Below are 17,102 nucleotides of genomic sequence, written 5' to 3'. Positions count from 1 at the left end.
ATAACAAGCAAAATATGCAGATTAGTTCAAATTAAACCTAAAAAAATATATATTTATAACCAAAAAGATTGCTATCTTAAAAGAAAAAGTAAATGAGGCTTGCAAAATAATGTCATTTGCGCAATAAATGTTGTTAACTGAGTCTGCAATTACTGTATTAAAGTTTTTTACTGGCATGCAAACGTTGCACAAACACGCTGGTATTTCAACCGTCCATACAGCAAACATACGCAGTAGATGGATGCGTGGCCCTGATATCTGCACTGCAGAATAGGAGTCATTTCTACACCGAAACTGTACGCCGCCGTATTAGTTATAAGACAGAAGTGTTGCTACAAGTGACGCTAAAAATTTAAATATTTAATAGATAGCTTCACTTGAATGGAACCATAGGGTATGTTTGCGTAAACGAAAGTGCCACATGTTTATTGGACAATACTTGTAGGCAGAATTCCCGTTGAATAAACTCTCATTTAATTAAACGCATTGGACAGGTCTGGACAACAGACATGCATATGTTTACAGTAGAGATCAGACCTCACTGTACATTTGACGATGCCTTCGTACCCCCGGTCGGTGGCGCAGTTTCCACACACACACGGCGGTGATTATATTCTACCTCTTCTTGCTTGCTGTGTTGTTGCCGGGGCTTGTGGGAGATCAACATGGACACTGGTACGCTGACTGCGTGCTCATGGTGTGTTCTTCGGTATCAACTTTGATAAGAATGGCAAACTGATCAAATGGTTTGAATCGCCATGTCAGCTCTTCTGCTCAGAGAAATGGAGGAGCGCACTCTACACCAACCGAAAAGGGGCGGCGAGGACCCGGGGAACGGCAGGAGTTTCCTCTTGGTGGACGAAAACGAGAATCTGCAGGTAGGACAAATTAAATACCAGCAGTATACATTTATATACCAGCAGTATAAAGTATAAAATTAACAGTAAAACCCACGCTGCATCGGACGTAAAGTGCAATCTCGTTTATTAAGCCTGATTCCAAAAGCAAAGCATTATTATTTATTGTGTTAAGTTTCTGTTTGTTTACCCACCACGCCGAAAACGAAACTAGACTGGAGTTCGTCTCGTTGCCAGTTCTGTGTTATTAACACAATCATATTTGAGATACGGTTATTTATAGGGTCGCATAGTATAATAACAGCGAACAGTAACAATAGACTTGAGATTACACTGGGAGTAAGCGGTAAAGCGCATTTAAAAAAAAATATATATACTAACTATATAAATAATTCGGGGCGTTAAAACGAATACAACATTCAGCAAAAAACAGCAAAACCTTCAGGATTTGATTAATTTCGTGTCAGGTTGATGTCCCTGAGTCATCCTCACTTGTGATAACAGACACGTGACTCGAGTGACTGCTGATCGTATCCAGGCTCGGTTCAGATATCTTACTGTAACTATAGTGGCGTTTGCTAGTACTGCTGCAGAGTTTCCGTTTCAAACAGGACATGTTAGTTGCAACAAAAAAAACAAAAAAAAACCCAAAATAAACGAGATGCGTGCCAAAAATCCGTTTAAATGGTTGGGTGTTATTGTCAAACACATCTAGTACAGTGGGTTGGGTGCGTTGAGGAAATGCGTTGTTATAACACGCTGCAATTATGTGTGGTTTTCTTTTTATCCTCCGTTATAAAATCGTCAACAGAGGACACTGATCTAAATGAAAACGTTGCCTTTAAGTGAAGGGAAAACAACTTCCAAGAGAAGTCGTTTCTTACTGGAACTCCCAAAAGAGAATATTTTACATAAACGCTGTACAGTGTGTATCGAATCCAGTGCAGACTCGCTTGGGCCACCTTGCTAATTTTAGGGCGCATTTTCCCAAGTTTGCATCCATTGTTTTCATCTAAGCTCTATCTTCAAACAGCCCCGTCTGTTGTTCAGCATTACGAGGTGTGATACATATTGAAAGTCGTTTTTAAGGTCATGTTACAAATAGGTGCACAATAGATGCAATTGCTTTTTAAATGATCACATCTGTGCGCAGAGATACACATGGAGAAAAATAAAGGCACTAGGTTACTGTATTGTCACCTGCCGTGCGACATTTGAAGTAGATATCTGTGTTGTGTTCTGCGGAGCATTTACGTGTTAAGTGTTTGTTTTAACAATGTCTTATAAAATGTAAATCAAGTAAACAGAATTATATCAAGCAATTTATGAGTTAAGTGTTTCCAATTTAATACATTGAGTATTTTTATCAGTAAAGTGTGTAGAACCTGTCAAACAAAATGAGCTCCTGCTTTTTGAAGGAGACAAACCCCTGTTCATATGACCAAACTAGAAGCGAACAGATATTCTGTTAGCTTCTATATATATATATATATATATATACGTCATATTTCAGGTCACTTTAGCAGTCTGTGTGATAGTTATGATGACCGCCTTTGGAAGACTGAGAATTCTACTATTCCAGAGGAATTCCATTATCCATAGATTTGGCCTGCCTGTAGTTTCAAATATCCTTAGTTGGTGATGGCATGTCATGTAATACAGGAGTGAACTCCGCACCCGGATTTACAGGTTACCAGTTCAAGAATTGCTGATTAAGACATAGATAGTGGTTGCATTGGTTCAGCTAAGCCAGTTTGGCAACTCCAGTCCAGGTCTTTGTTCCAACCATTAGTCTGTAATTATGAAATCTTTTTAGGAATCCCTGGTGCTACTTCAGCTGCTAATATCTCATGCCATTATAGATGACAACATCTTATTTACTTTCACCTGAGAGCCGAGGGCTGCCCTGTTGCTGTCGTGTCGGCTCTCGGATGATTAAGAGATAATTGGCTTCCTACTCGGTACATAACTGTATTCCAGGATTCTCTCGGTCTCCCAATCCCTCTTTTGTTATTCCTAGAAAATGTATAATGTCTGCTGTTCAAGAGTGGACCGTTATCTATCCAGGGTATTTAGTAGGGAAGTGGTTTCACGGTAAAAAAGGAAACTGGTATTCCTCCCCATGTATCACAGCCCAGGTGATTGAGTACTATTTTGAGTCACTGTTCATACCACTATCAGTGTGTATATATATATATATATATATATATATATATATATATATATATATATATATATATATATATATATATAAAAAAAAACAACAAGGTATATAAACTGGCACATGCATTAAAAGACTTGAAATACAAACATACCGCTTTTTGACCATTTTCTGACCTTGCACGGGTCACGTTACCACATTCTGACAGTGTACAGCTTTCTGCCCTACACGGTATTGAAGAAACGTTTATAAATAAATAAATAAATAAAAAATCTGCATATCTGATCAGTTATACTACACAGAGTCTATAATGTTGAGGTGAACCGAATGCATTTATGAGTTTTTGCATATACTTGCACATACTTATTATGCAAGTCCAAGAGCCTGCCGAGGGGAAAAACATACAGTTATTCAGAGCAGATTTCCCAGGGGCCTGATTGTTCAAACCCCTGTCGTTCTGAAACCCCAGACTCTGTGTGAGTTGGAAGCTCTGTATTTGTTACTGGGCAGTGCCATCCCCTTTCAGTCAGGCTGCCCTCTGCTCTGCAGGTACGGGATGAGCTGGATTTCCTGGAGAGGCTGGATTGCCGGGCAGTGGAGGGGGTCAAGGTGCTCTCCATCTTCGGGAACACGGGCGATGGGAAGTCCCACACGCTGAACCACTGCCTGTTCGGCGGAGAGGAAGTGTTCCCCACCTCACCTCTGCAGGACTCCTGCACCGTGGGTGTGTGGGCAGCCTTCGAGCCTGCGCTGGGGCTGGTGGCGCTGGACACGGAGGGGCTCCTGGGCGCCAGCGGCAATCAGAACCAGCGGATGAGACTGCTGCTCAAGGTGCTGGCGGTGTCGGACGTGGTGGTCTACCGCACGCGGGCCGAGCGGCTGCACAACGACATGTTCCAGTTCCTGGGCAGCGCCTCCAGCGCCTACCTGCGCCACTTCACCCGCGAGCTCCGTGCCCTGTCAAGCCGCTGCGGGCTAGAGGTACCCCTGTCCAGCCTGGGCCCAGCCATCATCGTCTTCCAGGAGACCTCCCGCACCAGGCTGCTCGGCTGGGGTAGGTGCTGCTCCGCTGGGACCGGGGATCAGTGGCTCCCTCTAATCAAGCTGAGAGTGGATTTCATTATTGCTCACTCTTTGCTGTATCAAACGTGCGATTTGGGTCTGTCATCCACAGAGTGCAAGAGAAAGTGCACTGCCATTGTGATTAGAGGTAGCCACCGAACACTTCAAAACATATTAGAAGTTATTCAATCTAGATTGAAAAAAAATGGAGCTCCCATTGCATGGCAGTTTGTTCCATTCCTGGTTTTGCTATGTGTTTTTAATAATGCACACCAGAGCTTGTTAACTGTACACTGTGGCTGATCAAGCTTATAATAAAATCTGGAATAAGTGAATCTGCTGTTCAACAGGAGTCTCATTTCCATCCCCGTTTATGTAAATTATTTTGTGGTTTAAAAGTTAAACCTGAGTGAGAGATCTACACTCTCAGCGAAATTGTAAACGTAGCTACTGCTAATAGGATCCAGTGGGGATGGGATTGCAAGACATTTTAACGGTGTACAATATTTGCAGTCATTCGGGGAGGTTCCGTTGCTCAAATATTGAATTGTATTGTTTTTAATTTTTTCATACAACTTAGGACACTGCTTTGAACTGAATTGAAAAGTCCAGCAGCTTTGCAGGAACCTCTGTTTGCTCTCGTACTTCCTCGTTCCTATTATGGCTACCGGTAGTGCCCCTCGATGGCATGAGCTATGAGAACAAGTTAAAAAAAATGAAATCTCTCAGCCTAGAAAAAAAGAGGGGGCTTCAAATGGTATAAAGGTAACCCAAGCCTCACATTTAACGCAGAGAGTAAGACAGGAGGCCATACGTGGAAGGTGAGTTCAGTTTAGAACAGAGTGTAGGAAACATAGAGTAAGTAAAAAATAGGAGCATCTAAAACGTACATGAAAAGAGATTCTGTCCTATTTAATTAGATAACCTTAGCAGTGGCGGATGGTGTGCTGGAGGAGAGTGCTGAACGGCCTCTTCTCGTTCCCTTTCCCCATGCTCTTATGTAGCGAGCAAACCCACCTACGATTAACTTAATCTGACGCTTCAGGACACATGCAGAACAGTGTGGGTTGGATCTGGTGACACGTGGCTGTTTGTGTTTCAGAGAGCAGCACGCCCGGTCAGGGGGACATCCTGCTGCAGAAGCGCTTCCATGAGCTGGGGCTGTCCACCGAGGCGTTCAGCTCCGTGCAGTATGTGGGCACGCAGACCGTCAGCCCCCCCACAGACTACTCGGGGCTGCTGAGCACCCTCAAACAGCAAGTGAGGAACACAGCCACGCGCTCGCCCAGACCCCCTGCCATCGTCTACAGCGTACTGCAGGTAAACGCCAGCACACCCTGAGGAAAGTGTGATGCAGCGCAGCGAAAGCATGGTAAAGCACAGGCAGTCGTTATAAAGCACATGGGTATGGTAAAGCATATTAAAAAAAACAACCCATGGTAATCTAACCTTTATAAATGTTTCCGATAACTACTATTAAACAAGTGACTTCTGTCATGTTGTAACAGAGAGTGGTGAGGGGATGGAATGGGCTGTCTAGTCATGTTGTTGAAGGAGACTCTTCTTCACACAGTGTGTGGTGAGGGGATGGAATGGGCTGACTAGTCATGTTGTTGAAGGAGACTCTTCTTCACACAGAGAGTGGTGAGGGGATGGAATGGGCTGACTAGTCATGTTGTTGAAGGAGACTCTTCTTCACACAGAGAGTGGTGAGGGGATGGAATGGGCTGTCTAGTCATGTTGTTGAAGGAGACTCTTCTTCACACAGAGAGTGGTGAGGGGATGGAATGGGCTGTCTAGTCATGTTGCTGAAGGAGACTCTTCTTCACACAGAGAGTGGTGAGGGGATGGAATGGGCTGCCTAGTCATGTTGTTGAAGGAGACTCTTCTTCACACAGAGAGTGGTGAGGGGATGGAATGGGCTGCCTAGTCATGTTGTTGAAGGAGACTCTTCTTCACACAGAGAGTGGTGAGGGGATGGAATGGGCTGACTAGTCATGTTGCTGAAGGAGACTCTTCTTCACACAGTGTGTGGTGAGGGGATGGAATGGGCTGTCTAGTCATGTTGTTGAAGGAGACTCTTCTTCACACAGAGAGTGGTGAGGGGATGGAATGGGCTGACTAGTCATGCTGTTGAAGGAGACTTTTCTTCTCGCAGAGAGCGTTGAGGGGATGGAATAGGCTGCCTAGTCATGTTTTTGATGGTGAATCACTTGGATCATTTAGAACCGACTTGACAAAGTTTTGAGATCAGTTACTGTAGCTACTAGGAACCTGACATACATGATCGACTGAATAGCCTCCTCTGCTTTGTAAATGTATGTTCTTATCAAACTCTGAAATTATAGTGCTGACTGACACTTTTCTAGTTAGATTTTTTATAAAGTATATACAGCACAGTTTTGTGAACATGATGACTTTCTTTCTCAGTTCTACAAGACTTTAGGTCTGAAATCAAGCCTGTGTTGTTAAGTACAATGTCTACCCTTAGTTCTGTAAATGTAACATTTCAGCATAGCAATTGTTCCTAAACATTGACTGATGTAATTTTGTGTTATAACTTATTGGTTTATATAGCTGTTTATAAAAAGCTGCACAGAATACTGCATTCCAGTTGAAGGGCCCCATTTTCAAAGCACTTCCTTCAGTCTGTAACTCCTTGAAAGGAGAAAAAAATCATGTTAATGTTACAGAATGACAAACAAAACCCATTGAGTCCTTAAGAAGACTTGATGTATATATCATTTATAAATAAAACTTAGTTTAATGATTACAGTTTATTTAAGACTGGAGGAAACACTTTGAAAATATGGCCCAAAGTGTTTTTTTATCCTTTAGAAATCCCCCCCCCCCTCCCTCCCATAAATGAGAAACATATTCGGGTGCAAATGGCAGAAGCTCCATGCAGATGAGATGCTCAGTTTCAGTGTGGTGTTGATGGCAGCGGCTTGTCTTCTTGCTTGCTTGGGTTCAGGCTCTGAGTGAGCGGTTCAGCGGAGAGATCTCGGATGAGAAAGTCAATCTGTACTGCTTCTTCCCTGACGAGTATTTCACCTGCTCCTTCGTCTGTCTGAGCTGCGGGTAAGCTGGGACACTGCTACGTTTCATTTGGTTTTCCAACATTTTAGAACGTGCTTGCTTTAATGCTGTAGATGTTTAATTACATGTAGTTTTTGTCTCCCTCGCTTACATTTTATAGAAATGCTCATTTACAGTTATGACCAAAATGTTTGCATCACCAAGAATTTTAGGATTGACATACACAAACAAACAAACAAACAAAAATACTATACGAACTTAAATTAGATCTTTTATTTAACATCATGCAGTCAGAAAACAGTAAAAAAATCGCAAGTGTCTACCGGAAGCAATGATGGCAGGTCAAATGGTTTCAATTTGTCCGTTTTTTTGTTACGTATGTGGAAAACTTCAAAGCGGTGTGTAATTCAGTATGTTAGCGGAACATTATTCAGCAGGTTTCATTCGACTTCATGATGACAATTCTATAGGGTGATCCAAAACTTTTGGTCATTTCACAGGAAATATCTGTTTAACTTAATTTTGTTGATGTGTCACTGTGGGCATATTTAAAGCAACAAATATTTGCACTTGTAAACTATACATATGCTGTGTGGAAACTTGTGTTCTGTGGCTCAGGGTGCGCTGCAAGAATGGCATGAATCACCTGAGAGACAACATTCCTCACCTGGCTGAGGGCCTGTGCCAGTATGCACACCAGTACAACAACAAGGTGCTCATCTGTAAGGTAAGAACCGCAGCTCAGAGCATCTGACAAGACCCTGACAGACCCTGCAGTGGAGATGGGAGTGAGGGGGTGTTTAGCAGACCCTGACTGACCCTGCAGTGGAGATGGGGGTGAGGGGGTGTTTGACAGACCCTCACTGACCCTGCAGTGGAGATGGGGGTGAGGGGGGTGTTTAGACCCTGACTGACCCTGCAGTGGAGATGGGGGTGAGGGAGTGTTTAGCAGACCCTGACTGACCCTGCAGTGGAGATGGGGGTGAGGGGGTGTTTAGCAGACCCTGACTGACCCTGCAGTGGAGATGGGGGTGAGGGGGTGTTTAGCAGACCCTGACTGACCCTGCAGTGGAGATGGGGGTGAGGGGGTGTTTAGCAGACCCTGACTGACCCTGCAGTGGAGATGGGGGTGAGGGGGTGTTTAGCAGACCCTGAGTGACCCTGCAGTGGAGATGGGGGTGAGGGGGTGTTTAGCAGACCCTGACTGACCCTGCAGTGGAGATGGGGGTGAGGGGGTGTTTAGCAGACCCTGACTGACCCTGCAGTGGAGATGGGGGTGAGGGGGTGTTTAGATCCTGACTGACCCTGCAGTGGAGATGGGAGTGAGGGGGTGTTTAGCAGACTGATACATTCCTGAGAAACATCCAGACACATTTTTCAGTACAGTAGTTGAGTCGATCTACGTGTGATCTGGGTGTTTAATATTGATTGCACATTTAAGCAAAACTTTTGAAACCCATTATAAATTTCAAAACAAGTAATTGAAGAAGTGGGGTGGGGTGGGGTGGGGTGGAGTGGGGGTCAACAGAGATCTATTTAATCCCTGTTGGAATCCTTTTCTTCTACTCAGAAATGCTACGAAGGAGGCAGGGAGGTGATTGTGATCCCTAAAACATCAGCGTCCAATGAGAATCCCTGGCTTGGACTGGCCATGTATGCCTGGTCAGGGTAGGTCACTTTTATTGCAGCCATATTAGTGCACTCTAATCCGATTCCTATCAGCGTGTCGTTATTCCCGGCAGGGGTGTGGGAGTCTTGTTTTGCACAGACAGTCCTCCACCTTGTTATACTGCCCCCTCTTATAAGAGTATTTAACCAGATGCTCCTTCTGAACTGATGTGCACCAGCATTAACCAATGCTATTTTCATGTTATACCCCACCTTCACGGTCCTCCATTTGCCAGTGCACCCACCAAGCACGTGCACAGAAATGCATTGCAGTCTCCTTCCCTTTACTGTGGGCAAGATCCTCCAAACCAATTACGTGAAGAAAACAATGTCTTAAAAGGAGAAGTGTTGTATTGTGGTTGTAGTGTGGGCCTGTGTTCACCCACCATATGAAATCAATAGAGGGCTATTACCAGACAGAACAAGCCTGCTTGTTTCAGAGCCCCTGCAGGCGTGAGATGTAACAGTAGCAGCTCGATCAGCAGGGTATTGAATCATCGAAGAGCATTGGGTCCCCAGAAACTCGCAGCAAACACACAACATGGGGCTTAACACCAGCTGAATTCAGTGACTAAATTAGATGAAAAGGAGGGAATGAGGAATGCTGTCTGGTTTTTCAGTGAAGCCTTCCAGACGCCTGTCGCAGCGTAACATCACTAAAAGAGAGCTCACTAGCACAGATATCAGAGATACGTGGGGCTCCTTTCGCAAAGCAAATCGAAGTAGCGGCCTGCTAAATCCAATTTAAAAAAGCAAATTAAAAAATGCATTTGGATAAATAACGTGTTTATCCTTTAATCGTAGAGACTGGCTGAGTGGATTTCTATTAAACTTTATCCTTCTATCTTTAAATTTGAAACTGGTGAACAGCAGCCTGTTAAGTGTTGGCAGTGCTTTTTGAATTTGGCCCCTGGATGCCTGGCGCTCCGCAGTCGTGTACAGTCGTGGTGGGGCTGACTGCAGTCAGTAGAGAGGTGGTTTATTTGTTTTATTTATTAATATGCCTGTCAGTTACCCAGCTGTTCCCTTCTCTCAGGTACGTGCTGGAGTGCCCGTGCTGTGGGATTATCTACCGCAGCCGGCAGTACTGGATTGGGAACCAGGATCCGGAGAGCTGCGTGGTGCGGCCCGAGGTCAAGCACGTCTGGCCCGGGGTGAGGATCAGCTGCCTTTGCACTGTCCAGACCACGTCCGTACAGCCGTGTCGTTCTCAATGGCAATGCTGCTAACAACATGGCTGAGGCATTGCGGAATTCAGTAGCAAAGTCGATTCAAAACCAGTTGGCGACATACCTCAGCCACTGCAGTATTCCCTGTAAAATATCAACAACATTAATGTGTCAATTTACAAGCCAGCTGTTTGAGTAACAGTTTGCTGTGATTCGATTTTGTAGCTAAACGGCAAAGCAGGGGTTATAGGCTGGGCTGGATTTTTATTTCTGGTATAAATGGCTGATTTCACAGCACTTCATACTCTAAAAATAGATGTTTCAAGATAATATTTATCCGAACTGAAAAAATAGTATTGTCACATTCAAAATTGAAAAAACTCCTCTAGAGTTACTGTACAACAAATGTTTCTAAATATTTAAATGCTTATCTGAACAACAGTAAATGTGAAATTGCAAAATATATTGTTTTATGTCCACCTTTTTAAAGACATTCTGTCTCGAATTTTTCAATCAAAAAAAAAAAATTATATATATATATATATATACACACTCACAGAAATATTTTTAATCTTTAATGCAGCTGATGATTTTGTAGCAAGTAGTGCCTCAGTAAAGCGTATGCTGTATTTATTGATTTAAGTTGTAAAAAGTTTTTAGTTACACTATTTCAGAATTGGAAATTTTCATAGGGAACTACGTATTACACAGGAATGAGTACATGTTACAGAAATCGTGATATCTGTGATAATTGAAAAAATACAGCCATATTTACAGGATGGGTTGTAGCGACGTTAAATATGTAAACAGCCAGTTCTACTTGTGATGATTTCCCTTAGGCACAGGCGTTTGACATCCTATAACCCATAATAAGTGTAGTCATACTACATAGCATTCTGCTGTTATACCTGGAGCAGGAGGCTTGCGCAATTAAGGGAAATGATTGAGTGTTTCCCACATAAGAACATAAGAAAGTTTACAGAGGAGAGGAGGCCGTTCGGCCCATCTTGCTCGTTTGGTTGGTAGTAGCTTATTGATCCTCATCAAGCAGCTTCTTGAAGGATCCCAGGGTGTCTGCTTCAGCAACATTACTGGGGAGTTGGTTCCAGACCCTCACAATTCTCTGTGTAAAAAAGTGCCTCATATTTTCTGTTCTGAATGCCCCTTTATCTAATCTCCATTTGTGACCCCTGGTCCTTGTTTCTTTTTTCAGGTCGAAAAAGACCCTTGGGTCGACACTGTCAATACCTTTTAGGATTTTGAATGTTTGAATCAGGTCTCCGCGTAGTCTTCTTTGTTCAAGAGTGAACAGATTCAATTCTTTTAGCCTGTCTGCATATGACATGCCTTTTAAACCTGGAATAATTCTGGTCGCTCTTCTTTGCACTCTTTCTACAGCAGCAATATCCTTTTTGTAGCGAGGTGACCAGAACTGAACACAGTATTCTAGATGAGGTCTTACTAATGCATTGTACAGTTTTAACATTACTTACCTTTAAATTCAACACTTTTCACAATGTATCCGATCATCTTGTTGACCTTTTTTATAGCTTCCCCACATTGTCTAGATGAAGAAATGTCTGAGTCAACATAAACTCCTAGGTCTTTATCGAGGATTCCTTCTTGAATTTCAGTATCTCCCATATGATATTTATAATGCACATTTATTGCCTGCATGCAGTACATTACCCTTTTCTCTATTAAATGTCATTTGCCATGTGTCTGCCCAGTTCTGAATCTTGTCTAGATCATTTTGGATGTCCTTTGATGCTTCAACAGTGTTTGCCACTCCTCCTATTTTTGTGTCGTCTGCAAATTTAACAAGTTTGCTTACTATACCAGAATCTAAGTCGTATAGTCAAATATAGTTTAGGTTACAACAGGATTTATATTGAAGGACGCTGCCAGGTTAGATGCTGTTTCATTGTCATTGATGGCTATTCATTATTTGTATAGATGAGGGGAAAGACAGTAAATTCACTTTTTTACTGTAAATGAATCCCATGTTTAAGGGAAGTACCCCCCTCAGTAGTGAAGCTGACGTCCTTCCTTTCTGTTTTTGTTTCAGAGCGAGACGTTCTTGACGGACCATCAGAACGCAGCGCAGCGCATGCTGGACGGGATGAACTTTGTGATCCAGTCTGTCTCTGATTACAGCTCTGGACCCACCAAAGCTGTCACAGCCTGGATCACTGACCAGGTGGCGCCTCCCTACTGGAGACCAAATGCAGACATTACTGTAAGGAATCTATTTCTCGCTCTGTCCTAACCGTTTACCACGTTCTGCACATTCATGCTTTTCCCATGGCTATACAATGTATTTTAAATAGTTTGGCATAGCTTGCCATGTTTTAGCAAACCTCTGAGCGTTACGGTTGATGAGGAGCTCTTGTCCGCAGGCGTGCTCGGGGTGTAAAAAGCTGTTTGAAGAGCCTGAGAGGAAGCACCACTGCCGGGCCTGTGGGGAGGGCTTCTGCCAGGCCTGCTCCAGCAAGACCATGCCGGTGCCAGAGAGGGGCTGGGGCAGCGCGCCCGTCCGTGTCTGCGATTTCTGCTACCGCCAAGGAGGAGGGGGGAGCGACGGTGAGACGCCTCGCTCAGTCACTGCACTCTGACTGCGATCTCACAGCGCTCTCTATCACTGCGCTGTCTCTCCCTGCACTCTCACTGGATCTCACAGCACTGTCTATCTCTGTACTCTCACACTGCGATCTCACAGCGCTCTATCACTGCACTCTCTCCTTCCACTCTCGCTGCAATCTCACAGCGCTCTCTATCACTGCACTCTGACTGGATCTCACAGCACTGTCTATCTTTGTACTCTCACACTGCGATCTCACAGCGCTCTATCACTGCACTCTCTCCTTCCACTCTCACTGCAATCTCACAGCGCTCTCTATCACTGCGCTGTCTCTCCCTGCACTCTCACTGGATCTCACAGCACTGTCTATCTCTGTACTCTCACACTGCGATCTCACAGCGCTCTATCACTGCACTCTCTCCTTCCACTCTCACTGCAATCTCACAGCGCTCTCTATCACTGCGCTGTCTCTCCCTGCACTCTCACTGGATCTCACAGCACTGTCTATCTCTGTACTCTCACACTGCGATCTCACAGCGCTCTATCACTGCTCCAATCTCACAGCGCTCTCTATCACTGCACTCTGACTGCGATCTCACAGCGCTCTCTATCACTGCACTCTGACTGCGATCTCACAGCGCTCTCTATCACTGCGCTGTCTCTCCCTGCACTCTCACTGGATCTCACAGCACTGTCTATCTCTGTACTCTCACACTGCGATCTCACAGCGCTCTATCACTGCACTCTCTCCTTCCACTCTCACTGCAATCTCACAGCGCTCTCTATCACTGCACTCTGACTGCGATCTCACAGCGCTCTCTATCACTGCGCTGTCTCTCACTGCACTCTCACTGGATCTCACAGCACTGTCTATCGCTGTACTCTCACACTGCGATCTCACAGCGCTCTGTCACTGCACTCTCTCCTTCCACGCTCACTGCGATCTCACAGTGCTCTATCTCTGCACTCTCACTGCGATCTCTCTCTCTCTCTTTTTCTTGCCCCTTCTCTCTCTCTCTCTCTCTAATCTTTTGTCTCTTTGCTATACATTAATCTGGGATGTCAGCAATGCAGAGAGAAAAAGAAAAACAGTTTCTTTGTAGTCTAATACAAACTGCTGCTAGACATTTTTGGAGTGATGGGAAACTTATTTCATACCAGGGAGACTGAAGTAGAAAATGCAAGCAATGCAAGTCTTCAGCAAAAGAAAAGCACTAAGAAGTGGCAAGAAAATAGATTGTAAAGCTGTGGACATTCACACAATTGAAGAGTAATTGCATACCTGGTGGGAGCAAGTCTCTGTAATGCTCAATTAAAAAAGGACGTGGTTGGGGCAGACCTGGACCACTGCTCTAACAGTTCAACATGCTGACAGTGTCCCAGCCTCCCCTGCATTACATGGCTTATCATGGATCCCAAGCACTAGACATGTTTTAAAATAAACCACCTTGGAACCACCTGACATGGGCAAATCACATTAAAAGAAAAGGCGTTGAACACACCTGAAGTGTATTCCAGTTGCATGACGGTATGTGTAAAGTATACTGTAAACTGAAACAGCCTGCCCTTCCCTAAGATTGTTCTAGTGACAGTGTGTTTTCATTTCTAGTTCCTAGGACTGAGCCGGTGGGTCTGATGGCTCGCAAGGTGACAGAGGTGGCTCAGAGCACGGTGGACTTTGTTTCTACTGCGATAGACTATCCTCTCGGTAAGGATCTGCCACTGTCACCCCTTCAGAGGATGCAGAAAGGAGAATGAGATTGCAGTTGGTCTGCTAATAAACGGCATCCCTTACTTGTTAGTGATATGCTGTTCTGGTGAATTTAAGCATTCACTGAATAAAACGGCTGTTAAATGCAATTCGCTGACCAGAATGAATGCTGGAGTAGTTGGAGGTGTGGGCAGCTTTGCATAGCAGTTCAAAGCAGTGCCCCTGGTCAATGGTGGAAATAATTCAATACAAGTCTATATTTAACAGCACTTGGAACTACTCAAAACTACTGTAAATATGGCATCAAAAAGATTTTAAAAAAAGTCTCTTCAAGCTCTTTGCCCTTTAACAGAGCGTTGGGTTATCAAAGGAATTGAGGATGGCTTCCACAGTGGAGTCAGCGGGACTGGTGCTCCTGGCACCACTGGTGGTTCAGACATGCACTCTTCAATCAGTGAAAGGCTGCTGTTAAACCCTGTCTTTCTAACTTTCATATATGAAAGCGCTTAACTAATGCAGCAGGAGTTTCGTTGTGTGTGTCCACCCCCTGTACGTGTGCAGTGATATTCTGTTGACCCCACAGTTTAAAAAGAGGCTTGCTTTTCATCCTGTTCTGTTGTGTGTGCAGGTTTCGTTAAGGGAGTGGCCCGGCCTGACTACTGGGTTCCAGACCACGAGATCCAGCAATGTGGGCACTGCAGCAAAGCGCTCTCCCCCAGGATGTCGAAACACCACTGCCGGGCCTGCGGGGGCGGGTTCTGTGCCCAGTGCTCGAGCGAGCGGCGCCCGGTGCCGTCCCGCGGTTGGGACCACCCTGTGAGGGTCTGCATCCGCTGCAGCCAGAACAAAGGGGATCTGTAGACACTTTTCATTAGCTTTCCCTTTTAAAGCGAGTCAGATTTTCTGTCTGACTGGGGACTGGTCTGACTGGGGACTGTGGCCTGGGGACTGGTTGTTCAAATGCATTGGGTGCAAATGTTTTCTTTTGTAATACAAAACTCTTCAGAATCTTCACATACTAAATTTAATAATCTTTCTTGGTGCAAGCAGAATAAAACTAAAGGCACTCAGGTTGTCTTTAATTTTGCAATCAGGAGTTCTGATTTTAGCTTTTAACCAATAAACACAGGTAAGGCAGTTCCAGAACAAAAGGAAAGTAGTGCTTCCCCTATAAATTGTGAAAGAACACTGCAGACTGTTCTGTGTTCACTTGCCTGTGCTTGTTGCAGTTCAGTGTTTGGCTGCAATAGAGGGAAGGTGAACGCTGTAATTCCCGTCTGTTTGTTTTTTTTTTTATTATTATTTGAGCAGTTTGCAGGACGCCTCCACACTTCAAACTCCAGTGCTTTTGAGCGACACCAGAAAGACCCGGTCAGTTCACTTTTCAGACATTAAAAAAACATAAAACCAACTAAGTGCTGAATCACAAATATGTCTTTAAAGAAACACAGAAAAAGGTTAAAAATGAACATGGTAAGATAGTGTCCCAGCTAGAAAAAGTTTGATAAACCCGTTTAGACACATCTTGAAAATAAATCCTCCATCACTTCAGAACATTCAATCAGAATTCAAATGTACGTAAATAGGCAAACGTTCATACACTGAAGAACATTTGTCTACTTGACATAACTTTCTAGTTTTACCTGTGGGTGATACTCCTACTTGACTTTTTAAGAGGTATTTAATAAGTGCATTCATTAATGTGTAGATTGATTTTCAATGTCATTTATTACTTTGGAAGCGGATTTTCCTCTCATCCGGGGTACCAGTTGGCTTTTAAAACACGCAATACAGAAGTTAACTGAGATTGATCGGTGCTCTGTTGTAAAGGTGAGGGAAGGACAGCTTTTCTTGTTTTGAAATCACATTAATTGATTTAATACTTTACTGATTTAAGTACTTCTTAAAGGCAATTCATCGTGTCAGCACACCCTAGTTTTGATTGTGATTGTGAAGTTCACCTTGTTTTAATTAGGTTTGACTCATTTTTAATATTGTTGCTGTTTTGAATTGAAGCCAGGCAAAATAGAAAATGTAACGAATACACAATTGGGAAATGGTTAACTAGTTTATCTTTGGATAATCCATTTCTATGTACATAGTAATTAGTATGTCTTAATAATGATATTATTATGCACCTTTCTTTTTCAAGTTTTGGTATATAAATAGTCTATTTTTACCTAAGTTTAAGGAAATGCCACAAAAAATAAAAAATTGTAATGCGTTGGTATGAATAATAAATACTTTAAAATCACACATGCTAATTTGGTTGATTGATTTGCGTGAAGTGTCATGAATATTCTAGCATAGGCGCTCTGTGCCTGCAGGTTGTCTCAATTTGCTCGTTAACAGCGTTTAGCAGAGGAGGAATCCAGGAGTAATTGCTTATAAATGAGATTGTTGATTGATGTGAGTCTTCGGGGGATTTTAAGAATATCAAGTGGTGTTTTGGCTTTGGCCACAAGGTGGCGCTACCATAGTGTGGGATCCACTGTTTGATACAGAACATATATCAGTAATATAAGTGTTCATTGTAACAGATTACTAAAGTAAAAACAGTTACAAGCTCCTTGAACAAAAATGTAACTAATTAGAATTCCTTATTACTTTGAAAATTGAACTACAGTCAGCACTCGCATATCCGACCTTATAAAGCTGTCTTCAGTGACTGTTAAACGATTGTGACACATATCTGATTATTTAATTTGGCCCGTCCCAACCATTTTTTCAGGTTACACAAAAAAAGATACAATGTCAGCAATACATAGCTGTAAGGACTGTAAAACAAGTAGGCTTCCATTTAGATATACTGTAGGTTGGTTTTGTTGGTACAGGACTATATTTTCAACAGAAG

The 17,102-nt window shown here is 43.4% G+C and overlaps 1 protein-coding gene across 1 annotated transcript; it reads left to right on the top strand.

Moving 5' to 3' along the window:
* The first annotated feature begins 586 nt into the window (after positions 1-586).
* LOC121303813 (zinc finger FYVE domain-containing protein 1-like) lies at positions 587-16,502 on the top strand. Its single transcript, XM_041234612.1, has 11 exons — positions 587-878; positions 3,568-4,072; positions 5,183-5,400; positions 7,055-7,161; positions 7,738-7,846; positions 8,690-8,787; positions 9,824-9,941; positions 12,025-12,195; positions 12,356-12,539; positions 14,147-14,245; positions 14,877-16,502. The coding sequence occupies exons 1-11, from the start codon at positions 759-761 to the stop codon at positions 15,107-15,109; spliced, it is 1,962 nt and encodes a 653-aa protein (XP_041090546.1). The 5' UTR covers positions 587-758; the 3' UTR covers positions 15,110-16,502.
* The last annotated feature ends 600 nt before the right edge of the window (positions 16,503-17,102 follow it).

This window comes from Polyodon spathula, chromosome 35 (genome assembly GCF_017654505.1).
Source record: "Polyodon spathula isolate WHYD16114869_AA chromosome 35, ASM1765450v1, whole genome shotgun sequence".
Classification (NCBI taxonomy): Eukaryota; Metazoa; Chordata; class Actinopteri; order Acipenseriformes; family Polyodontidae; genus Polyodon; species Polyodon spathula.
This window is presented reverse-complemented; position numbering and strand designations above follow the sequence as displayed.